This window comes from Myxine glutinosa, chromosome 11, assembly GCF_964187855.1.
Source record: "Myxine glutinosa chromosome 11, kmMyxGlut1.1, whole genome shotgun sequence".
Classification (NCBI taxonomy): Eukaryota; Metazoa; Chordata; class Myxini; order Myxiniformes; family Myxinidae; genus Myxine; species Myxine glutinosa.
In genome coordinates this window covers 11,638,541-11,665,469 of record NC_136271.1, presented here as the reverse complement: position 1 = coordinate 11,665,469, position 26,929 = coordinate 11,638,541, and the positions used below count along the sequence as shown (strand labels likewise).

Genomic DNA, 26,929 nt, shown 5'->3' with positions numbered 1-26,929 from the left:
CTGAACTGTGCAGCACTTTGCTGCCATATTCCTTGCATTTGTTATAACTTTGCTGCATGTGTGCAGCACTTGATGCCACAGACACTTTGCTGCACATTACCACATTACACATTATGGACCACAGGTTTTGTGGCCTCACACTTTGCTGTGCAGCACTTTGCTGCAAACTCACCTTGCATCTTCGGACCACTTGTTTTGAGTGGCATCAATGTCACGCATTTGGACCACATAGAGTTGGCCCTGCTGGCAAAATAAAAACGAACACACTTTTTGTACATTTTTATTATTGGTGTGCTGGGAAAGATGAACTATAAGTTTTATGCACACAGAATATGCAGGAAGCAAGAAGAAGATGCCAGACACCTGCAAATGAAATGTGAACTGTTGAAATGTGTTTTTGTGCATTGCTGTACTTTTCTCTTCCCCTCCAACTTCTTTCCAAAAAGGACAGGTCCTGGGTCATAGAACTGTAAATAAGGTTAGGGTTTTGTGCTTGTATATAAAATGCTGCACACTGGCTTTATGTTTAGTTTGAAAATAATTCCGCAATTCGGTTAATTGTGGGCATGAGTCTGTCAGTTAGCTACTCAACGCAGTAGGTGGGACATATTTAGTGTTGTAAAACTGTCGCATACACGGGTTAGAATAAATGTTAAGGGGAACCACATCTAAGTGTCACACGGAATTAAAAGTTAGTCCCAACTCTTTCTCAAAACCGGTCGTTCCAGTTTTTATAGGTTCGACTCGGGGACGAGTCTGACGAGGGAGGGAGGCAGCGTTGCGGTTTTGAGTCTGTCAAGTGAGTCTAATAAAGGTTAAAGTTTGCCCCCCATAGTTAGTCACACAAGCAACATGTAGCCTCGCGATAGTATAGTTATGTCTTAGTATTTGTAAGCTTAGTCCTTTTCCTTTGTTAGTTCTGCGTTGAGTAGGGCCAGGAGAATAGGCCCTACTTGCCACCGACTTTCCAGCTACCCTAGCCTCAATCCATTTTGCTAAACGTTGGTTGATCATTGGGCGAGTTAACACGAGGGAGGCCTAGGAAGGTCGGGGCGGAGTCGAGGATGGAGCGGCGGAAGCGCTGAGGGTAAGCACGAGCCGCCAATCAGAGCTCGTAGGTGGTGACGGCGGCGTTGCGTCACAGGGCATGGTGAGAAGGTTCGAGTGAGTTCCAGAAGGTTCGGGGGGCGTAGCTATAAAACCTGCGGCGCGAAAGCCCTCCACAGGACTTGCATAGGAGGGCTTGAAGGACTAGCGCAGGAGCACTGAAGCGGAGGACTTGCTGCGAGGGAGAAAGATAAAGGACTAGCGGGGGAAAGCCGAGAGCAAAGGAGGACTCGCCGCAGTTGATGAACTTGATGAACTTCACGCACTTGCACGAGAGCGGTACAGATACGCGGGCGCAGCCAGACGCGCTTGAACCAAATACCGCGCATTGGAGACATGCGAGTGAGAACGGCTGAGTAACCGCCAGCCGCGCTAAAGTCCGCCCTTTGCCGTTCCGCCCCATCATCTGCTCTGTTCGGGAGACGTGCTACGAGTCCTTGCCTTCGCCTGCCACCATCTTCGCGGGACGTGCCGGGGACCGTGGAGAGCCGGACAGAGGCCGGCTCTGGACGACGACATGGACATGTTGGGGAGCATCTACCCATCTGCAATTCCCTGTGTGAGTGTGAGGCGGGCCCGTTGTCCAAGGGATAAGTTAAGATTGCTTAAGGTTGCTCTGTGTCTCTTCGTCCTTGAACTTGTATATATGTGTGGGAAATAATTAAACCGTTTGTTCTTCCTTTCTTCCTGATTCGACCGTTTCTGTGGTTTCCTCAATTGACTAAGCGTGGCATGAGCACAACCCCTCTAATCGGGTTCCAACAACTAAGTAACTGCGCGGACCACGTGTACGCAATCTGCTTGGCGTACTCAAACCACACGTGGTTCATGCGAGGCTTGTTTCCTCGCTCCCAGGGCAGCGTGGGGAATTAGGTATGAGCGAGGAGTGGTCCCGAAACCCTACTCCGCGTGTGTCCGAGAGGGACGTCTCAAGTCTCGGTTCCGCCAGGCCCAGCAAAGACAAGGGGATTAATCCCCCCTTGGTAAAGGGAAGAAGGCCGGCGTAGAGAACCGTAACAATATATATACTTCTGGTGCCTATTAGTGTATATGAATGATGGCTGTCATGTATTCTTTCTTAGATGCTGCTTGAGATTGATCCTGATTAAACTCGGTACGAGAAAGTGGTTGTGAGACTCGGATTTTACAACACTTGCTCATCGGAGTTCAGTTTGAGGTGCTAAAGTATTTACTTTGGACTTGGGAAAATATTAAATGACATAAGTAACACTCACACAAGTTCCACTTCACTACACGCACCAATCATAATCTAATGCTATATGTTCATGTAATAAACTCTGTCATGACAGATATTGGACAGTTTGTAGTGGTGACGTGAGAGGTAAGCGTACACCCTGCAGCACCACACTGCTCACGGCACGCAAACACAGAGCACACACACACCCTGAGCCAAGCCGTGACGTCTCGCTGTGACTTGCATGTGGAAAGGCAGCATCGATGATGTTCTTGGAAAATGGCACGCAACTCATCACCACCAATGACTGAGCAGTTGATTCCATTCGGAGTGGAGAGAGGAACACAGAGATAGGCAAAGAGATAGTAAGATATAGACAGAGAGAGAGAGAGAGAGAGAGAGAGAGACAGAGAGAGACAGAGAGAGACAGAGAGAGACAGAGAGAGACACAGAGAGACAGAGAGACAGACAGAGAGAGAGAGAGAGAGAGAGACACGGAGAGACACCGAGAGAGGGGAGAAAGAGACAGAGAGACAGAGAAAGAGAGGGGGGGGGGGAGAGACAGACAGAGAGAGAGAGAGAGAGCGAGAGAGAGAGAGAGACCGGCACGTTATTCAAACAAAGAAATGACGCGGCTCAATAAAGTTTTTAAAATGTTTTCATAGCGTTCACCACCGAGCACAAACAACACAACACGCGCATCTGTACACAAGAAAGTCTGCAGACAATACGCTAAAGAAAAGTCATCCTTGAAAATGTATAGCATTTCATTGTACTTGCTTCGCAAAAATCGACACAAAGTTTAATTCTTTCAGAGCGGCATTTTGACCGTCATGTGCACTAATACAACGAGAACGTTTTTATATTATTTTTAGGCAACTGGTGTTCAGTCAAGGTAGAACTATCTAGCAGATGTAGTTGCACATGAACATCAAGGTTGTGTTTTGCCTCGAGCCATAAATTAACACAAACGAGAGTAGTTAGAACTGCAGAACATAAATACTTAACAACAGTCGTATATACGCTGTCGAAGGTGGATTTATGGAAATGAACAGGTGCGCCTTGTCATAATTCTCGAGTATAGGGTCTTCAACACCCTGCGGGTCTCCTTTCAACGTTAGGCCTTTGGTTTTTTTTATTCTCGGGTAACATATATAAGGAGGCCCAAACTAGGACATGAAAACACGCAAACGACCTTATTGTATATATGAATTACCGTCATGGCAAATCATTCAATAACAGGTGCACATGGCGCGTCACGATTGGTGCGCAAATTGGTGCGTTGCGAGAAGGGTGGGTTGGTGAAAGAAACCCCTCTTCTTCCCAAAAAAACAACACGACAGGCTGAAACTTAGGCACTTTCCAAATGTCGACGAAAACGAGCCAGAAATGTTCAATAACAGCTGCGGTTACACCTGCGTTTTACTATATTATGTCATTTTCAATTGATGGGTCTTCCGCCCCACACCCTCACTTCGACCTCAACAGGAGTTTGACCTTCCCGTCGTGTGCTGAGGGTCAAACGGATATGGACTCGCATGGGTGTAAGTAAATAATGAATTTCCAATTGAAGTTGCGATCGATGTTTGAGCGGGAGCCGAATCTCCATCATTATTATGTACAGCAAAGAGCTCTCGCGATACTTCGAGCTTTGATTCTTCCCTGCAGCCGTCCTCTTATAATTGCACCTGTTTTGGGCCACGTGTGCGTGTTTGTATGTATGTTTGTATGTATGTTTGTGTATATATATATATATATTCACACACACACACTAATTTTTAACATCATACAGTGCGAGCTGTGACACAAATGCAAATGAAAAGCTTGCTGTTTGACATTTTACCATATGTGGTGACATGTGATGCAAGCGCATTGCCAATAATTGAAGCAGGAGTTGTATTTCAGACCCTAATCTTGTTAACCTTTAAGCTTGTTGCACGTATTACTCGCATTAAGGTACTCGAGCCTTGAGGAGTCTCTTTCAATAAGCAAAACACCATGACGATCCAGAGATACTGTTTACGTCTCAATTAGAATGTGGCCCTGATGACATCATTTTTAAGTCTACTCTGCAGAAAACTGTTTCTCGATGTCTGGGGTTCACAGTTATCTCAGATAGTTTTCCACTTTATTCCTCGAATATAGTATAGCATATAGATATATAGTTGAAGTGTAAATTTCAATCGATATACTGAATATATATTTTATATATGTATATATGTATATGTATGTATATATATATATATATATATATATATATATATATATATATATATATATATATATATATATATATATATATATATATATATATATATATATAAATATATATATATATATATATATATATATATATATATATATATATAGATAGATACTGCAATATATATATATATATAGAACATAGATACTGCAATGTCAATATATATATATATATATATATATATATATATATATATATATACACATACATACATATATATATATATATATATATTTACAGGGTGAATTAAAAGTAGCGCCCGCACCCGATTTCTGTTTTTTCGGCTGTCAGATTCTTTCTGGGATGTCATGTTGTTAATAATTGTCTTGCAGATTATTAATTTTCTTAATTTATTTATTTTTGTTTTGCAGGTTATTGCTGAGAGTTTGGAAAGTTACTGAAGTTGCACCAAATTGAACCATGAATTACCTTTCAATGAATCAACGCATTGCGGCCGTGAAACATTACGACAAATGTAATGAACAACAAACGATGGCGGCACGCCGTTTGGCACAGGAATTCGATATTAACCCACCCCAGGGAAGAAACATACGATTGATTGTCGAGAAATTTGAAGCAACAGGGTCGGTGGCCACTGCAAAGAAGTCCGGTCGTCCGAAATCGATCACGAGGGAGGGCACTTTGAAAATTGCAAGTAAAACAACTTGGTACACTTCCGTAATAATTTTCCCCCGAATAAATGGTTAGATAAACATGTGATTCATTTATTTATACCTTCTTGTACACTGTAATACAAATGTCAAACAAACAATCAACTGACAGAAATATATATATATATATATATATATATATATATATATATAAAAACAGAAATCGGGCACTACTTTTGACTAACCCTGTATATACATATACATATCTATATATATATATCTATATATATATATATATATATATATATATATATATATATATATATATATATATATATATATATATATATATATATAATATTTGACACGATTGAAAAATTACATCACAACGCCCCTTTAAATTCACATGCTCGGTGCAGTAACGTGTTCGTCTTACAGAAGCTGTGCTTTGTAGAAATAAATTTTTTATAAGCGACACTACTTCTACTTTGGGTGTGATGGTTTGGACAAGACATAGATACTGCAATGTCAATCCAATGCCGTTTGTCCCTAACAAATTGAGTTGACGACATTTGGCTTGAGGACTGCTTTGCAATATGACACTTGTTTTTTTTTACTAACATAGGTGCAGGACTATTTGCACTATTTGTACCAACAGGAATGTGTAATAACTAAACAATTACTTTAAGTGCCAATCTGCGGACGAACATGTTTTTTTTTTTTGTTTTTTTTAGGGAGCAAAAACGAGGCGGAGCACGCATGGCTAACCAAGCAGCAGCAACAGATGTACACCTTGATGGTGCACGTAGGCATCAAACCCAGGTCATTGTCAGAGTGTCTCGCATGTCGCATATGAGACGCAAGGTGAAGATATTTCGTTTTTAGCCCAATAAAGGGTGATATTACTACCAAGAATATACTCCCTCCATGCCAAATCATTACAGCTCTCACCCAAAGGAAATAAGCCAAATTGTCTTGCCCAGAAGGCAGGCAGGCAGGACAAACCAAGAATCAGATGCAGGACTCTCAAACTTGTGACTAAATGCTTCTGAATAAACACAGTTTCTTATTACAGACATATAAACATCTCACCACTCACCCCATGAAAACATTACCTCAAAATGAACAATGAATATTAGAGCATTGTATTGACTTACCCAATGACTTAGTTCGCACAATTTAAATTCTTCTTCTTCCTCTGCATCAGTGCATTTGTTGTGGTGGAAAATCCCACCGATCCCAAACCATAAGCCACAGTGAGCCTACACCAATGGAACATTCCTTCATCATTGCTGAGAATGTGGCAGCTGAAACCATTCCTTTGTGCTCGAACCCGCATACATGTATTATTTAACTCCCAATGTAATGGAACAACACCATTCAACAGCGAAAAATCATTCAGTGCACAAACTTAATACACTTGGGCCCTCTATCATTTATGAGTGATCCTTTCCTGCATTTCCATGGTGTCTTCACATAAATTTCTTCTCCTATTTATATTTTTTTCTCAACTTAAACCCCACCCAAGCCTCCCCCAAACTACATATTCCTTATGTCATCCCTGACCACAGTCCCGGTCACGGCCGATCATCAGCCAAGAACATCCAGGTACGCGGGGGCAGCTTGCGCCAAGCCCTGGAGCCTGGCATGCAAGGCCTTGATGGGTGTGCGCTGAAGCGGCTCACGCTGCCAGCATGCCAACATCAGATCGTAGACCTCGAGCGGGCAGGCACGTGGTCGCTCCAAGACCCGGCCCTGCGTGATGCAGTCGATTACCTAGGGTGGGAGCAGCGCAAAGGCCCGGGTGACAGGATGCATTATTATCTGTAAGAAGCAGTGCCCGAGGTCAGACTTATTCCTCAGAACAGTCCTGTGTTCCCAATTGGGTGGCGTTGATGGACACGGATAGCATGACATATAATAGGTCAGAGGCAGATCCCTGAAGTGCTGAAATGGGCTTCAATCCCATCAATGTGTTATGCTGGTGTTGCTATTCCAGGGACATAGTTATTAGCAATTGAAGGTGACGATTGAAACACAATCTGATTGTTCCGGTGTTTTGCATTCAGTATTATTGAGCGGAGATGAATTTTAACCGTCATGTGTATGATTGTTTTCTGAGGATCGTTTTGGAGTCAGTTATTATTTTTTAAGTTAAGAAACAATTATTAGGTGAAGGCATCTTAACATTTCCTCCATTTGATACTCCACATTGCGCATCTTATGCAACAAATACATGAGAAAAGGAGAAATCATTATTGCGCTGCAAAATGTGAAAAAGCAATCGGGTTTGTGATACACCGGACTCCAAGATGGCAGTTCCATCAAGGCTTCCAATAAAGGAAGGCTTTTCCGTAAATCACCGGGCGCTGTGTAAGAAACATCGAAGTAAATGAACAACAGTTTAAGAGGAAAGATTTGTGGGATACAAGAGATGGACATGAGAAATTGTGACTCTTTCGAAGTACTTTGCCCTTTGTAACGCGACTACGGAGCAAGAGGTACTGATGACTTGGAGATTGCTGGGTTAAGGAAGGAAATCGAGCAGCATGTTGGATTTTCAAGGGAGTGAAGAGAAACAGTGTGAGAGAGACAATGGTACAGGAAAAAGCAGAATGGGTATGTGTATGTATCCATCTATCTATACACACACACACACACACACACACACACATATATATATATATATATCTATCTATAATTCCAGTAATCTCTGTGTGTCTGTGTGTCTGTGTGTCTGTGTGTCTGTGTGTCTGTGTGTCTGTGTGTCTGTGTGTCTGTGACCGCTGTTTCTCGACAACCACGGGTCCGATATACTTGAAACTTGCCAGGTATATTGCTGGGGACCCGAGGATGTGCCTTTTCAAGGTTTCATATTAATCGGACAATTACTTACCGAGCTATGTCCAAAAAACGATTCAACCAATCAGAGAGCAGCGAGCTATCACGTGTGCCGAACGTGGCGATCAGACTCTGCCTCGGACGGCACATTTGACAGCGTATTCATTTATTTCACGTTGGAAAACTATGTTGCCGTTAAACTATGTTTTAAAACGAATTCAAACTGCGATTAAATTAAAACGATTCATCCTAACTGCGATTTGCGAACTTCCGGACAGTGAAGACTGTCCGGCAGCACGCTTTCCGGCAGCCAATCACAGAACGCTTTGTTGCGTAGGCGTGGCCGATGTGAGACGAGCGGAGCTGAGCGCGTTACGAGCTGACCGCCATTACGGTACGTAATTCGATTTCTTATGCGCATTATTTCTCCCAATTCAGTCAGAGCGAAGGGCGGAAGCGAAGAGCGGTTTTTTTTGTTTACGGGCGTACGGGCGGGGTAGTGCGTACGGGTAGCGTTTTTTATTTTTTTTGGCAAGGAACGGGCACCCACGTACGGGCAATGCCCTAGTCTATCTATAATTCCAGTAATCTCTGTCTGTACGTTTGTCTGTGACCGCTGTTTCTCGACAACCACGGGTCCGATATACTTTTAACTTGCCAGGTATATTGCTGGGGACCCGAGGATGTGCCTTTTCAAGGTTTCATATTAATCGGACAATTACTTACCGAGCTATGTCCAAAAAACGATTCAACCAATCAGAGAGCAGCGAACGATCGCGTGTGCCGGCGTTGCGAATGGACCAAACCATTCCATGTAAATAGAGGGGGGGGGTTCTGTGGTCGTTGCGAATGGACGAAACCATTTCATGTAAATAGAGGGGGGGGATTGTCACTGTACTCGCAAGCCGTTCGCCGTTCGCTTTGGCGTTGCGAATGGACCAAACCATTTCATGTAAATAGAGGGGGGGGATATAATTTTAGATAGATATATAGTACGGGCATATATATAGTACGGGCATGCCCTAGTATATATAAATGCAGATTGCCCGATTGTGTCTGAACGGGGTAAACGTCGTAACCACAGCCCGTACAATGCTGAATGATACTTCATTTAAGAGCTCTTGGGGCCACACAGTACATGCGGGGGGGGGGGGGGGGGGGGACTCAGATATTTCGGTAATTTAGAGTTGTATTCATTTTTGTTGTGCACGTGCTGTATATGCTCAGAGCCGTTGGTTTGCACACCCACCATGGGAAATTAAAAAATAATATAACCACAAACTATTTTGTCAACGTACAATTACCTTTCCGTCGATTTACATTACCGAGAAACTTTAGCAGCCTTAACAGTTATTGACTATTATAATTGACATTGAGTTGGGATGGGTGAGGGATACAGAATTGGAGATGAGACAGGGTGAGGGATATGCACTTGGAGTTGGAGGGTGGGAGGGATATGGAGTTGGGAGGGTGGCAAGGGATATGTGAACTTCAAGTCAAATTTTACATTACACAGAATTTACATGTGTCGCTACCATTTTGCTGTCAGCGGACATTCCTGGCAAGCTTTCGAAATATTCCACACTCTATTGGAAATGAATTCCCTCACAACAACCCGGTAGAACCAGGATATCTGCCAATATATATACATATATATATATATATATATATATATATATATATATATATATATATACAGTCACGTGAAAAAGTAAGTACACCCTATGTAAAGTTTTGACTTTTTCAACATATTTCAACATACAGCTATTTGATCTTCATTTCAACAATATAATAATTACTTCAACAATATAATATAATAAGATTCAACAACTTCAATTACAACAATATAATAAGAAGTAATAATTACTTCAACAAAAAGTAATTATTAACAATTATTTATTATTAACAATATTAACAATATTTATTATTAACAACAATTATTAACAACAATTATACCCGACAATTATTAACAACATGACATCCCAGAAAGAATCTGGCAGCCAAAAAAACAGAAATCGGGCGCTACTTTTGACTCACCCTGTATATATATATATATATATATATATATATATGTATGTATGTGTATATATATATATATATATATATATATATATATATATATATATATATATATATGTATATATATATATATATATGTATATAACCAATAAACAGAGATGATTGCATAATGTGGATACAATATCTCAGTCAAGTGCAGGACAACAGCAAAAGATGACAACGATGTGTTCAAGTAAAATGCATGGTTGGAAATTGTGGAGTAAGTCAAACTAAGGATGGAAAATAAGGGACAATGATGAACAGTATTGATGGATGTTGGGATTGCTTTGGAAGGGGGTATGTAAGGAAACAATGTATAAATCAAATTGAAGAGTGGAAAGAATTGCGAGTCTACATAACAATGTGACCATTTCTATCTCATGCCATGCGGTTACGTCATATTGTAGTCTCATCTTGGTTGGTATTTGAAGCTCGACAACACCCACGTGGATTTCAATTTTCCAGACTTCCCTTAACATCCATTTACCCACAATTCCTCCCATCTTATCCATATCTTGCTTGGAAAGAAAACGATTTGGAATTACCCACATGAAATTCTGGTATTTCAGCACTATTTAAAAACCATTTTTCTCCAAAAAGTAGCATACAAGTAGGTTATACTTTCATATTTTCTTTCTATTTTGCAGACTTTGATGGTTACAGGGCTATTTTTTCACTATTTTCCTGTACTTTGTTTTTTTACACCAAATTAGTTGCTATTTTTCACTATTTTCCTGTACTTTGTTTTTATACACCAAATTTGTTTCTATGTTTCACTATTTTCCTGTACTGTTTTTTTACACCAAATTAGTTGCTTTTTTCACTATTTTCCTGTACTTTGTTTTTTAATTAATTGCTATTTTTTTCACTATTTTCCTGTACTTTGTTTTTTTTTTACATGAAGTTAGTTGCTATTTTTTTATTATTTTACTGTACTTTGTTTTTATACACCAAATTTGTTTCTGTGTTTAATTATTTTCCTGTTCTGTTTTTATACACCAAATTAGTTGCTATTTTTTCATTATTTTCCTGCACTTTGTTTTTTTTTTACATGAAGTTAGTTGTTATTTTTCACTATTTTCCTGTACTTTGTTGTTTACATCAAATTAGTTGCTATTTTTTCACTACTTTCCTGTACTGTTTTTTTACACCAAATTAGTTGCTTTTTTCACTATTTTCCTGTACTTTGTTTTTTTATTAATTGCTATTTTTTTCACTATTTTCCTGTTTTGTTTTTTTTTACACCAAATTAGTTGCTATTTTCTCATTATTTTCCTGTACTTTGTTTTTATACACCAAATTAGTTGCTATTTTTTCACTATTTTCTTGTACTTTGTTTTTCTTCACACCAAATTTGTTTCTATGTTTCACTATTTTCCTGTACTTTGTTTTTATACACCAAATTAGTTGCTATTTTTTCATTATTTTCCTGTACTTTGTTTTTATACACCAAATTAGTTGCTATTTTTTCACTATTTTCTTGTACTTTGTTTTTCTTCACACCAAATTTGTTTCTATGTTTCACTATTTTCCTGTACTTTGTTTTTATACACCAAATGAATTGCTATTTTTCACTATTTTCCTGTTTGTTTTTATACACCAAATTATTTGCTATTTTTTCACTATTTTCCTGTATCTCATTTTTTACACAAAATTAATTGCTATTTTTTCACTATTATCCTGTACTTAGTTTTTTTTTTACATCAAGTTAGTTGTTTTTTTTCACTATTGTTACGTTTGTGGGGGGTAGGCAATGATTACCTTAGCCCAGGTAGAAGTGTGTCGATTACCATGCTCCGTATGTCACGATGAAGAGGCAGAACCCCCATGTATCATAAGTAGGACATTCGTTTAGACCGGATGTCATCTAAGCACGTATCAGTGTCCCCATCAGAGAGAGGGGTGGGGTTATGTTAATTTGTTAGGGATTAATGGTAAATCCCCTGTATGTAAATGGCCTCTGTTATTTTTCCTCTCGCGCTCTTGCGCTGAGAGACGTGGGTGCTGGTGAGGCGGACGACGAGGACGAGCGCGGCTGAGTGAACGAGGGCGCGCTGAGGCCATCTTCCCGCCGGTGCCTGTGCCGTGCCCGGATTGCGCACTCGGGGCCTGGACGATTCCCGACGGGGGTTCAGGAGACGCTCAGAGCTAAGTGCTTAGTGGAGAAACACACACACATTTATTTTCACCAGTTATTTGTTCCCTTTGTCTGCATACGAGTTGGTGTGGGGACTTCCCGTTTAGGAATATTAATTTTATCGTGCATTCCTTTGTTACCGGCATTTCTTCAACTAGGGCATGCCCGTACATGGGTGCAATGCCCGTACGTGGGTACGTGGGTGCGAGTACGGTGACAATCCCCCCCCCTCTATTTACATGAAATGGTTTGGTGCATGAAATGTTTTGGTCCATTCGCAACGCCAAAGCGAACGGCGAACGCTTTACATGAAATGGTTTGGTCCATGAAATGTTTTGGTCCATTCGCAACGCCAAAGCGAACGGCGAACGGCTTGCGAGTACAGTGACAATCCCCCCCCCCCCCCCCCCCCTCTATTTACATGAAATGGTTTTAATTAGTTTTAAAACATAGTTTAACGCCAACATAGCGGCAACATAGTTTGCCAACGTGAAATAAATGAATACGCTCTCAAATGTGCCGTCCGAGGCAGAGTGTGTTCGCCACGTTCGGCATACGCGATAGCTCGCTGCTCTCTGATTGGTTGAATCGTTTTTTGGACATAGCTCGGTAAGTAATTGTCCGATTAATATGAAACCTTGAAAAGGCACATCCTCGGGTCCCCAGCAATATACCTGGCAAGTTTAAAGTATATCGGACCCGTGGTTGTCGAGAAACAGCGGTCACAGACAAACAAACAAACAAACAAACACACATACAGAGATTACTGGAATTATAGATAGATAAAGCTGGTATTTTTGTACATTTTAAATCCGTATCGGTTTCAGTTGATTATTGCAGGTTCGAAGACGTCCGTTGGGACCTGTGAAAGTAAGTTAATCATTCTTCTTTCCCTCGCGTGTAAAGAACACCGTCATTTTTGACTGAATGTCTAGGAGTTAAAGCTCGATTGGTCATCCGTCACCCAGGGGTCTTAATCCCGGCGGTGACCACAACACTATTTTCTTGTACTTTGTTGTTTTTTTTACATCAAATTAGTTGCTTTTTTTTTACACAAAATTAGTTGCTTTTTTTTTCACTATTGTCCTGTACTTTGTTTTTTACACCAAATTAGTTGCTATTTTTTCACTATTTTCCTGTACTTTGTTGTTTACCTCAAAGTAGTTGCTATTTTTTCACTACTTGCCTGTACTGTTTTTTTTACACCAAATTAGTTGCTTTTTTCACTATTTTCCTGTATTTTGTGTTTTAATTAATTGCTATTTTTTTCACTATTTTCCTGTTCTTTGTTTTTTTACACCAAATTAGTTGCTATTTTCCCATTATTTTCCTGTACTTTGTTTTTATACACCAAATTAGTTGCTATTTTTTCACTATTTTCCTGTACTTTGTTTTTTTTACACAAAATTCGTTTCTATGTTTCACTATTTTCCTGTACTTTGTTTTTATACACCAAATATGTTTCTATGTTTCATTATTTTCCTGTACTTTCTTTTTATACACCAAATTAGTTGCTATTTTTTCACTATTTTCCTGTACTTTGTTTTTTTACACCAAATTTGTTTCTATGTTTCACTATTTTCCTGTACTTTGTTTTTTTACACCAAATTTGTTTCTATTTTTCACTATTTTCCTGTACTTTGTTTTTTTACACCAAATTTGTTTCTATGTTTCACTATTTTCCTGTACTTTGTTTTTATACACTAAATATGTTTCTATGTTTGATTATTTTCCTGTACTTTGTTTTTATACACCAAATTAGTTGCTATTTTTCACTATTTTCCTGTTCTGTTTTTATACACCAAATTATTTGCAATTTTTTCACTATTTTCCGGTATCTCATTTTTCCACAAAATTAATTGCTATTTTTTCACTATTATCCTGTACTTCGTTTTTTTTTACATCAAATTCGTTAATTTTTTCACTATTGTTACGTTTGTGGGGGGTAGGCAATGATTACCTTAGTCCAGGTAGAAGTGTGTAGATTACCATGCTCCGTATGTCACGATGAAGAGGATGAACCCCCATGTATCATAAGTAGGACATTCGTTTAGACCGGATGTCATCTAAGCGCGTATAAGTGTCCCCATAAGAGGGGTGGGGTTATGTTAATTTGTTAGGGATTAATGGTAAATCCCCTGTATGTAAATGGCCTCTGTTATTTTTCCTCTACCGCTCTTGCGCTGAGAGATGTGGGTGCTGGTGAGGCGGACGACGAGGACGAGCGCGGCTGAGTGAACGAGGGCACGCTGAGGCCGTCTTCCTGCTAGTGCCTGTGCCGCGCCCGGGTTGCGCACTCGGGGCCTGGACGATTCCCGACGGGGGTTCAGGAGACGCTCAGAGCTAAGTGCCTAGTTGAGAAACACACACACACATTTATTTTCACCGGTTATTTGTTCCCTTTGTCTGCATACGAGTTGGTGTGGGGACTTCCCGTTTAGGAATCTTAATTTTATGGTGCATTCCTTTGTTACCGGCATTTCTTCAATTAAGCCGGTATTTTTGTACATTTTAAATCCGTGTCGGTTTCAGTTGATTATTGCAGGTTCAAAGACGTCCGTTGGGACCTGTGAAGGTAAGTTCATCATTCTCCTTTCCCTCGTGTGTTAAGAACACTGTCATTTTTGACTGAACGTCTAGGAGTTAAAGCTCGATTGGTCATCCGTCACCCTGGGACACCCTGGGACGGTCATCCGTCACAAACACCAAATTTGTTTCTATGTTTCACTATTTTCCTGTACTTTGTTTTTTTACACCAAATTAGTTGCTATTTTTCACTATTTTCCTGTACTTTGTTTTTTACACCAAATTAGTTGCTTTTTTTTTTTTTACTATTGTCCTGTACTTTGTTTTTTACACCAATTAGTTGCTAATTTTTCACTATTTTCCTGTACTTTGTTTTTTTACATCAAATTAGTTGCTTTTTTTTACACCAAATTAGTTGCTTTTTTTTTTTTACTATTGTCCTGTACTTTGTTTTTTACACCAAATTAGTTGCTAATTTTTCACTATTTTCCTGTACTTTGTTTTTTTACATCAAATTAGTTGCTTTTTTTTACACCAAATTAGTTGCTTTTTTTTTTTACTATTGTCCTGTACTTTGTTTTTTACACCAAATTAGTTGCTATTTTTTCACTATTTTCCTGTACTTTGTTTTTTACACCAAATTAGTTGCTATTTTTTCACTATTGTCCTGTACTTTGTTTTTTTACACCAAATTAGTTGCTATTTTTCACTATTTTCCTGTACTTTGTTTTTTACACCAAATTAGTTGCTTTTTTTTTTTTACTATTGTCCTGTACTTTGTTTTTTACACCAAATTAGTTGCTAATTTTTCACTATTTTCCTGTACTTTGTTTTTTTACATCAAATTAGTTGCTTTTTTTTACACCAAATTAGTTGCTTTTTTTTTTTTACTATTGTCCTGTACTTTGTTTTTTACACCAAATTAGTTGCTAATTTTTCACTATTTTCCTGTACTTTGTTTTTTTACATCAAATTAGTTGCTTTTTTTTACACCAAATTAGTTGCTTCTTTTTTTTTACTATTGTCCTGTACTTTGTTTTTTACACCAAATTAGTTGCTATTTTTTCACTCTTTTCCTGTACTTTGTTGTTTACATCAAATTAGTTGCTATTTTTTCACTATTTTCCTGTACTTTGTTTTTTAATTAATTGCTATTTTTTTCACTATTTTCCTGTACTTTGTTTTTTTACATCAAATTAGTTGCTTTTTTTTACACCAAATTAGTTGCTTTTTTTTTTTTACTATTGTCCTGTACTTTGTTTTTTACACCAAATTAGTTGCTATTTTTTCACTATTTTCCTGTACTTTGTTTTTTACACCAAATTAGTTGCTATTTTTTCACTATTGTCCTGTACTTTGTTTTTTTACACCAAATTAGTTGCTATTTTTCACTATTTTCCTGTACTTTGTTTTTTACACCAAATTAGTTGCTTCTTTTTTTTTTTACTATTGTCCTGTACTTTGTTTTTTACACCAAATTAGTTGCTAATTTTTCACTATTTTCCTGTACTTTGTTTTTTCACATCAAATTAGTTGCTTTTTTTTACACCAAATTAGTTGCTTTTTTTTTTACTATTGTCCTGTACTTTGTTTTTTACACCAAATTAGTTGCTATTTTTTCACTATTTTCCTGTACTTTGTTGTTTACATCAAATTAGTTGCTATTTTTTCACTATTTTCCTGTACTTTGTTTTTTTATTAATTGCTATTTTTTTCACTATTTTCCTGTACTTTGTTTTTTTACACCAGAATTAGTTGATTTTTCACCATTTTCCTGTACTTTGTTTGTTACACCAAATGAATTGCTATTTTTTTCACTATTTTCCTGTACTTTGTTTTTTTTACACCAAATTAGTTGATTTTTGACTATTTTCCTGTACCTTGTTTGTTACACCAAATGAATTGCTATTTTTTTTTACTATTTTCCTGGACTTGTAGTGGGCCCACAGTATGAAAACAACAGAAAGATCAATCATATATCACCTGAAATCTGATGTCCTGTATATCAATTTTGCCCTGTCCAGTTTATATCTGTCTGTGTCACATAAACTTCCGTCGAGTAGGCAATAAGTATATCCATGAATAGCTTTTAATTCAGAAATTCAAACCCTTGGCAAGGTCAAGAGGAAACCCTCCACTTCATTTGAAGGATCCATTTCGGTCATAATGTGGAAAACGCACTGCTAGTGGCAAATGGAGAACTTACAGATGCTTTGCATTCAAAGTTAAAAGGTCTTGTAAAAAGTTTCCACAAATAATTATACTGTTGTTCGACAAATGAGAACGACATGCAGTTAGAAATTTTATTCATTATATTTATTGTTGTCATTTATTTATTTATTTTAAAAGCTCCTGTGAAAGGTGATGCAGTGTGCACAGTTTGGAACTCATATTATGAGCATGTGGGGAGGGTAATTGAAAATGAACATTGTCCAGCATCATTCGACCAGCCCCGAGGTGAGAGTGTGATTGGAGACGTGGGATGTGGAATTATTATGAACATTGTGTTTGCTCATGTTTAACAATCCTTGGAACAGCAATCTGTCTTTATGTCTTTCTCACTGCAAACCTCAATGTTAACACAACCATGCATTTGTGTGTATATGGATCAAATTGGTTACTTTATGATAGTCGACAGGTTATTCCAATAACTGTCCTCAGCAAATACCTTTTTTATACTCGTTTGCCCAACAGAAGTGTGCATTGAAAGTGTAGGATGACTGCAGATGCCAGATGTTTCTGGGTCGAATGTGCCACATTCACCAGCTGTCAAGGGCATGGTCTTGGCCCCGTGCAAATGCTCAGGGATTTGTTATTACATAAACACCCTCTGCCAACGCAATGTGTTGACCGTGACAGCTCAGCAAGCACTTTTCATATGCTTTGTTTCTTGGGATTTGAACATTTATGTCGCCACGTCTTTGTTCAGTTATCCCGCCTGCCTTTCCCAATGTCCACCATCATTCTTCTTTGCTTTGTTTTATTATTTCTGTTCGATGTCATTTTTAAGACACATGCTCTCAGACTTTAGAAAAGTTTCTGGTAATGGTTTCAATGTCACTTCAGGTACCACATTTGTATGCACCAGGTGTACCTTCCCATTTGTATCTATCAACTTCGCTTTTCTTTCCACCCATTCGGTTGTCCATCGTAATAACCACCATCTGCGATCTCATGAGAGGGTAGTTCAGAGGTAGTGTACTGGTCTTTGAGCTGTCTAGTCTGGGTTTGATTGCTGGATTACCATCCATCCTGGCACTTTTCTGTGGGTAGGGAATTACATCAATGAGCACACCATGTTTCAAACAGCTGGAAAGAAGGGATGTTGGATTAACCTGGCTTCTTTTGTTAGTGCGAGTTCACTGGTGGATGTTAAAGATCGCAAGGGGCATTTCATTGTGTTCCATTGCCCTGGAAATTTCAAAAACTCACCCGAATAGTTGGAGGACATTGCACCATCGGTATAGCCATAACCAGATTCATACTTGTAGCCTGGCATGATTTCTAAATCATGCCTGGCTACAACCTGCTTCAGCAGCACTTGCAGATGGCATCAGTTCTCAAATCCTGCTCTGCTGTTCTTGCTCCCCTTCTACATGCCAGATTCAGTCTGTCCTCTTTTGGATGCCTCCCCTCTGCTTGGAAGTCAGCAAGAATCACTCCCGTCCACAACAAGGGTACGAAAACAGACCCACACGAATTATAGGTCAGTAAGTTGCTTACAATTTCAAGCAAAGTCATGGAATCCATCATTGCTGCGAATATCAAAGTCTTTCCTGTTATGAAACCCCACAATCTCCGACCATCGGTTTGGATTCCATCCCGGTCACTCAACTCTATAGTTGACATGCCTTATGCTCCTCTCTCAGTAATAGTAAAAGGCCCTCAATCTCAAACAGGAGGTTAGGACCGTCTTCATGGACATATCTTAAGCATTTGACACAGTCTGGCACCCTACTTCCCTACTTCGATTGTCAAACTCTGCCTGTGGCATAGAAGGCCACCATCATTCCTAGATTTCTGACTGTCTTCACTTTTGAAGTCAACATGTTGCCATCAATTGATCCCTCTGCTCCCCTCACCCAGTGGAGGTTAGAGTTCCCAAACGTATTTTTTTTGGCAGTCTTTCTCCTCATCGAATCAATGATCTCTCCGATACTCTGGAAACCCCTCTCTTTTTTTTTTACAAACAACTCCACATTGTGTCTTACAGTACTACATCCCACTGTTAAGCAGAAAGAATCTGCTTCTCCTTATGTTGATATAGTAATTGTTAGATACTGGTCTGATAAAGGGAACATGTCCTTGAATCCTGGAAAATATCACAGTTTCACGCTATCGCTTCGGAATGATCGTCAAAGGAACCCACTTATATATTTCCTTGGTCACCAGAAGCGGTTCAGTCTCTTGAACGTCTAGGATTCACCATCAGCCATGACCTTTTTTAAGCTGACCATATCGCAAAGCTGGCCTCCAAAGCTAACCGCAGATTGGGCATCATCCATCGATTTAGATCAATCTTTGGAAAAAAAAAACAAGCATTACGCCTAGGTCCCCCGTCGGTGAAGTGATGTGAGTTGACAAAGTGGAAGATGCAAGGCGGCCATCTTGGATTTTGACGTTGCGACCCAATTTTCAATAGCGTTCTCCTTTCTGCGTAGATACACCTACACACAAGATTAGAAGTTAGTAGTTCGTTTATTTTTCAAGATATTTTGCTCACAAGATTCAGACATATATATGGTGGCGGCCATCTTGGGTTTTGACGTGGCGACCCAATTTTCAATAGCGTTCTTCCTTATGCCTAGATACACCCACACACCAGATTAGAGGTTGGTACTTTGCTTATTTTTCAATATATTCCGCTCACAAGGTTCAGACATACATGGCGGCGGCCATGTTGGATTTTGACGTGGCGACCCAATTTTCAATAGCGTTCTTCCTTATGCGTAGATACACCCACACACCAGATTAGACGTTGGTACTTCGCTTATTTTTCAAGATATTCCGCTCACAAGGTTCAGACATACATGGCGGCAACCATGTTGGATTTTGACGTGGCGACCCAATTTTCAATAGCGTTCTTCATTATGCGTAGATAGACGCACACACCAGATTAGACGTTAGTAGTTCGTTTATTTTTCACGATATTTCGCTCACAATGTTCAGACATATATATGGTGGCGGCCATCTTGGACTTTGACGTGGCGACCCAATTTTCAATAGCATTCTTCCTCATGCCTAGATACACCCACACACCAGATTAGAAGTTGGTACTTCGCTTATTTCTCAAGATATTCTGCTCACAAGTTTCAGACATACATGGCGTCAGACATACATGGCGGCGGCCATCTTGGATTTTGACGTGGGTTGCACCCACACACCAAATTAGAATTCGGTCCTTCACTTACGCATGCATGTTCGCATGCACGCCCACACGGACGCACGCACGGACGCACGCACGCACACACAGATGGAGGGGAAAACCATAGTCCCCCTTTCGCTCCGCGGTGCGACGGGGGACAATTACTTGCTCAGTCTACATGGCCTTTATATGTAGCTCAATGGATTCATGCTCTCCACCTTGGGTTGGCCCTCTCGCATCACATCTATCTCTCCTGGAATATCTGTAATCTAAAGCTCTCCAAGTTATTGCAATCTTCCATGATGAGGCCGAAGGACAATATCTGTTACTTTCACCACACAGAAAGGTCAATGTTGTGGTATATCTCTATTCTCCAACATATTGCTTCCACCGCTCTCTCTGTCATTCCCCAGAAATTCCAGGATGCAGGTATTCTTCAAGTAACCCCATCATTTGTTAAACATACAAAATCCAGGCTCACTGCATACCTCACCTCTTTTATTCTTCACTTCTTCCTTTCAGGGAACTGGCTTCCAGAGGCTTTTCTGTCTGACTCTTTAGGGTGTTGGATGACCTAGTTTTTCTTTCAATTTCATTCACTTCCTTTGAGGCATTATGTACCTCTCACACCAAAAGATGCTTCAACAGATTAGAATGTCAAATAAACTTATTGTTTTTGTCAAAAGTTGCACATTTTTTCGAAATTATCAAAAAATGGAACAATGAACTAATGACATAAAACATGTCAATTTCTTTCATGGCATACTTGTTTGGTAAGCATGATTTGAAAAAGAGGGCATGAAAACTTATTGGCTAATCAAATACAATGGTGAAAGCAACCATGGGCCAAATACGGAGGAGCTTGTCAATTTCCTGTTCACTGCATGGAAAGATAGAGCTGCACCAATCCTAGGAGAAACCAAGGTTTTCTTGCTCATGTTACAGATTCGTCACTTCCGTTGTTGTGGTTCTCATCCACTGTTAACATTTTTAGTTGCATGTACTATTATTGTTATCATTGAGGTGAAATAGAGATAGCTGTTTTCAAAAGGTAAAAAAAAGTTAATGTTTTAAAAAGAAACCGGAAACCGGATCGGAAACCGGAGGAAGAAGAAGAGGAAGAAGGAGAGGAGAAAGAGGCAGAGTGAGTGAGGTCTGAGAAGGAGCCGAGCTGTTTGGAGGTCTGGAGCAAACGCTGGCGAACGGAGGTCACTAGCGAACTTTGGGGTTTCCTGGGAAAGGGATTCCCGTGACAGAGTTGTTATCGCTGTGACAGATAAACCTGCGTGACAGGTTTTGCGGTTGATTCCGAAGAGAATCATTAGAGTGCCGTTACGTCTCGAGAACGGACCGTTGGCCATTTTACCTCGCGCCTGATTTCGGATCGCTCCAGGTTTTTCTCCTCGCTTCAACCATTTCAACACATCCAGCTGTTAACCTGGTGTGTGTGTGTAACGTGGATTTTGAGTGGGAAATTGCGGTTCGCCGATTGGGAGCCGTTGAACGTCCATACCCGAAGGTGTGATTTCCCAGCCGCCTCTTGAGGACGCTTTTGCCTATCTTTGGCAGTGTGACTGTCAACCGAGCGGGATTCTGGTCTCGACACAACATCGTTCTGATGATCACTAGAGCGTGGATCAACTTTGGTTTGAAGCTGGGACAGAGACATTGGGAATGTTATTTTCGCTCACTTGTAGCACAGTGAGTTACATTGTACGAAACTGATGGTACCATCATAGGAATGATATATTGGTTGTACAATTGATTACTATTGTTATTGTACTGTTATTCTTGTGTGACCTTAATACAATACTTGTTTGTTGGTAACAATTGGTGTGGTTTCACCATTGATCTTTGACACACAGAATAACACATCTTTCTGCCGTGACTCCTCTCGAGGCTCGGAGGTACACCGTGACCGGGGTTTTGGGAGGAGCACGTAACACTCATGTAAGTGAATGCTGGCCACTCCTTCTCTATCAGGGGTGGTGATGTTGCGGTGGAAGATATTAAGAAAATAGCATGTGATCACGAGGAAGCAGATACCTGTTTGCTTCTGCACAGTAAGTATGCAGCTAGAGAAGCTGGAAACGTAACCAAGAGCCCTGACACGGATGTTTTTATGATTGCCATCGCTCTTTGCATTGGTGTTTCAGCATGCACTTCCAGACAGGCCAGAAATTGAAGAGGATTTTACATGTGAATATGGTTGCAGAGAATATGGGTCCACAGAGATCGAGTGTTCTCCTTGGCCTGCATTCCTTTACTGTATGTGATAGTATAAGTGCTTTCTATGGGAGAGGGAAGGTGAAAGCATGGGATATCATGGGAGAAGAGAGGTCTGTTTATGTGTTCATCACCCTTGGAGAAAAATTCACACCCCCTTGTGAAATCAGAAAGATTGTTTGTCCATAAAAGAAGCGAGGTGCAAGCATTTCAAGCTGCAGGCAAAGACCCTAGGATCAGCTATGCCTCCGAACCAAGGCTCTTTTCAGAAGCATATGCAGGGAGCTAATTACAAAGCTGCCAGATGGAGAAGATCTTTGGTATGTATTATGGACATACTTTCACCTGTTGATATTGGCTGGCAGATGGAAGATGATAACCTGGCCATCGACTGGTTGGACTAGTCAACTGGTTGGGATTGCTGGTTGGCATTGCCATTGTAAGTAGTCAAAGTGTGAGCGCAGATGGTGTCCTTGCATGGCAAATAACTTGTCTTGCACTGATCTCTGTAGCTCCAGGAACTGCCTCAAACAAGCAAAGGATCGTGATAGTGAAGATGATAAAAGTGACAGGGAGCGTGATGAAGAGGAGGAACTAATTATTCAATAGAGTTAATAGCTACATACCAAAGACAAGCAGGTGTGGCCCTGAATGGATTTCTCTAATCTCCCATTCCTGTTCAGGCTGGAGTTCCCCAAGGCAGTGTCCTGGGCCCTGTGCTTTTCCTGGTCTTCATCAATGATCTCTCCGACTCTCTGGAAAATCCTCTCGATCTCTTTTCTGATGCCTCCACTCTCTGCCGCTCCATACCTCATCCCTCAGATCGACAGTCTGCAGTCTCTTCACTCTCCACAAACCTTGTCAAAATCACAGACTGGTCAAACAAATGGAGCATGTCTTTCAATCCTGACAAATCTCACATTCTCCCTATGTCTCTCCGAAAAGACCGACTGGAAAACCCTCCAATCTACTTTCTGAACAATCCTCTCCAAGAAGTTCTGTCACTCAAGCTTTTGGGTCTCAGTATCTGAAATGATCTTTCCTGGGAAAACCACATTTCCAAACTGGCCTCCAAAGCCAGTCGCCGACTAGGCATCCTCCGTCGTGTGAAGTCCTTCCTTGGCACACCTGAGCTCCTCACCACATACAAGGATTTCATCCGCAGCTCAATGGAATACTGTTCCCCCCTCTGGGCTGGTGCTCCTGCCTCACACCTAGCTCGTCTTCACGCTGTTGAAACCAAAGCTTTCAGAATCATTGGAATCTCCCGCGATGAAGCTAACTCCGAGGGCTTTTCACTCACTCACCACAGGCAGGTTGGTGGTATTTCTGTCCTCTACCGACTGCTCTCCTGCCTAGCTCCCCCAGCTCTGTCTGTGCTCTGTCCCCTACAGGTCGCACAAGATCTGCCTGCAACCCTCTTATGGTTAAACTGCCAAAATCAAAACTCTCTGCTCACCTTCCCTCCTTCATTCCTCTTTTCTCCCGCCTCTGGAACAAACTCTCTCACTCTATTCAATCCCACTCCTCCCTCCAGGTCTTTAAAACAGCTTTTCACCACCATCTCTTATCTTCCCCCATCCAAAACCTTGATATTTTCTACCCCCGTTAATTCACCCCAGATCCACTTTTTTGAAATTTCGACCTCTTTCTTGGAAGTTCTAGCAGTGATCATGTGTTTTACACCGCTCCAACCCCCGCCCCACCCCCCTTCCTGTGCCTCCTCCACCCAAGCCCTCTCCCTCCCACAGATCTCCCGATGGCCCTGCTCTCAAATGTTGTACTTGTGTGCTTCCCCCTCTCTCCCAATGTTGTCTCCCGCTCCCTTTATCTTAGGTTTTATGTGTCAGTTCGTCTTTTTGTGATTAATGTTAGCTCTTTCACGAGCCTCGATCTTGTATACAAAAAAAAGGAAAAAAAAGATCATTTTCCAAATATTCACTTTAATATTGTTTTAAACATGCGGTGAATAGTTTTTTTTTGTTTTTTTTGTTTTCAAGATCGAGGCTCGTGAAAGAGCGAACATTAATCACACAGAAAGACAAACAGACACATAAAACAAATAACATCGGGAGCGGTAGACAAGATGGGGAGAGAGGGGGAAGGACACAAACACAACATTTGAGAGCAGGGACCGAGAGACATGGAGACATGGAGAGATCTGTAGGAGGGAGAGGGCTTTTTGGGGGAGGCATGGGAAGGGGGGGGGGGGGGGTGGGAGAGGTATAAAACATATGGACACTGCCAGGACTTCCAGGAAAGAAGTTGGAATTTCAAACAAGGTGGATCTGGGGTGAATTAGTGGGGGTAGAAAAGATCAAGGTTTTGGATGGGGGAAGATAAGAGATGGTGGTGAACAGCTGTTTTAAAGACCTGGAGGGAGGAGTGGGATTGAAGGGAGTGTGGGAGTTTGTTCCAGAGGCGGGAGAAAAGAGGAATGAAAGAGTGAAGGTGAGCAGAGAGCCGAGATTTCGGCAGTTTAACCATCAGAGGGTTGCTGGCAGATCTTGTGCGACCTGTAGGAATATTTGGGGGACAGAGCACAGAGAGAGCTGGGGGAGCAAGGCCGGAGAGGAGTCGGTAGAAGACAGAAAGACCACCTACCTGCCTGCGGTGAGTGAGTGAAAGGCCCTCAGAGATAGCTTCATCGCGGGAGATTCCAATGATTCTGAAAGCTTTGGATTCAACAGTGTGAAGCCGAGCCAAGTGTGAGGCAGGAGCACCAGCCCATAGGGGAGAACAGTATTCCATTGAGCTGCGGATGAAAGCCTTGTATGTGGTGAGGAGCTCAGGTGTGCCTAGGAAGGACTTCGCACGACGGAGGATGCCCAGTCGGCGACTGGCTTTGGAGGCCAGCTTGGAAATGTGGTTTTCCCAAGAAAGATCATGGCAGATAGTGAGACCCAAAAGCTTGAGCGACAGAACTTCTTGGAGAGGATTGTTGAGAAAGTAGATGGGAGGGTTGTCCAGTCGATCTTTTCGGAGAGACATAGTAAGAGTGTGAGATTTGTCAGGATTGAAAGAATTTAGTTGGAAAGGTTTCATGGTGGAATGCAGCTATTTGATTTGTGTGTCTCGTGACATTTGAGAAATCATACTTTTAAGGTTTGGGTTTTAAAATATCTTCAGAAACGCACATCTTTAGTTTACCTTGTACATTTTGTGATTTACTTCTCTATTTTAAACAACACGGTATGGTGGGACTTAATCAGTACTTTTGTCACTGTTGCAGAAGAATGATTTTGTTTATGTCATAAAATCTGGACTGTCCATCACTCTTTATTGAAGCTATAATTCATCAATGTACACAGTGGACTCATTGTTTTTAGTGCCGGAAGTGTGTCGTTTGTTCACAGATTTCTACTTTATGTGCAAGTTTTGCCAAAAAGAACAAGATGATTGTGATTCACTGCTTTTTTTAAAATCAAAATTATGAGTCGTGTATTGCGTAGTGTCTCGGAGGTGGTGACCGGAATGCTAAAACTAAGACTTTTTTGAGCGTCCGTTCCTCGGTCCATCAACCGACAAACATGTATGCAACGCTCCACATTTGATGCGCACTCCGCACTTCATGCACACACAAAGTAAACACGTCGTGGTATGTTGTTTGCGTCGTTCGTTCGTGTTGTTTAACATTTCATTGGCCAATAGCTTTTCATGCATTGTTTTTTTGACCAATCAAGTACGCCATGCATTGTTTTTTTGACCAATCAAGTACGCCATGCATTGTTTTTTTGACCAATCAAGTATGCCATGCATTGCTTTTTTGACCAATCAAGTACGCCATGCTTTGCTTCTTTGACCAATCAAGTACGCCATGCATTGTTTTTTTGACCAATCAAGTACGCCATGCATTGTTTTTTTGACCAATCAAGTATGCCATGCATTGTTTTTTTGACCAATCAAGTACGCCATGCATTGTTTTTTGACCAATCAAGTATGCCATGCATTGTTTTTTTCACCAATCAAGTACCCCATGCATTGTTTTTTTGACCAATCAAGTACGCCATGCATTGTTTTTTGACCAATCAAGTACGCCATGCATTGTTTTTTTGACCAATCAAGTACGCCATGCATTGTTTTTTTGACCAATCAAGTACGCCATGCATTGTTTTTTTGACCAATCAAGTACGCCATGCATTGTTTTTTTGACCAATCAAGTACGCCATGCAGTTTTTTTGACCAATCAAGTGCGCCATGCATTGTTTTTTTGACCAATCAAGTACGCCATGAAAATAATCGACACATTTTAGGTCATTAATTAATTCTTCTGTTTTTGGGTAATTTATAAAAAATGTGCAACTTTTAATAAAAAGAACAAGTATATTATAAATCGTTGATGCGAGCTTTACATAATACCTTGGGGTTAGTGAACTAAACTCGAAAAACTAAGCCTTTTTTGGGCGTTCATCCCACGGCCTATCTCTTCCCGCCAGGACCACAAGCACGCAATGTGCCATCACCTTGTGTCATCCTGAACCATGATCTTCATTAACCCCATTAATCCTTTCTAACCCCAACCCTCCGACTTGCTCATTTCATTGTTTCTCACTTCTCTCTCTGTTATCGTTTCCTTTCCTATTCATTTACCCCCTTTCCA

General features: G+C 40.6%; 1 protein-coding gene across 1 annotated transcript in view; it reads right to left on the bottom strand.

Moving 5' to 3' along the window:
• Window positions 1–5,544: 5,544 nt before the first annotated feature.
• LOC137417037 (BDNF/NT-3 growth factors receptor-like) overlaps window positions 5,545–26,929 on the bottom strand; it is a 452,816-nt gene continuing 431,431 nt past the window's right edge. The window contains 1 exon segment of the mRNA XM_078786250.1: window positions 5,545–6,952. Within this exon segment, the coding sequence (XP_078642376.1) occupies window positions 6,767–6,952 (186 nt within the window). The 3' untranslated portion in view covers window positions 5,545–6,766.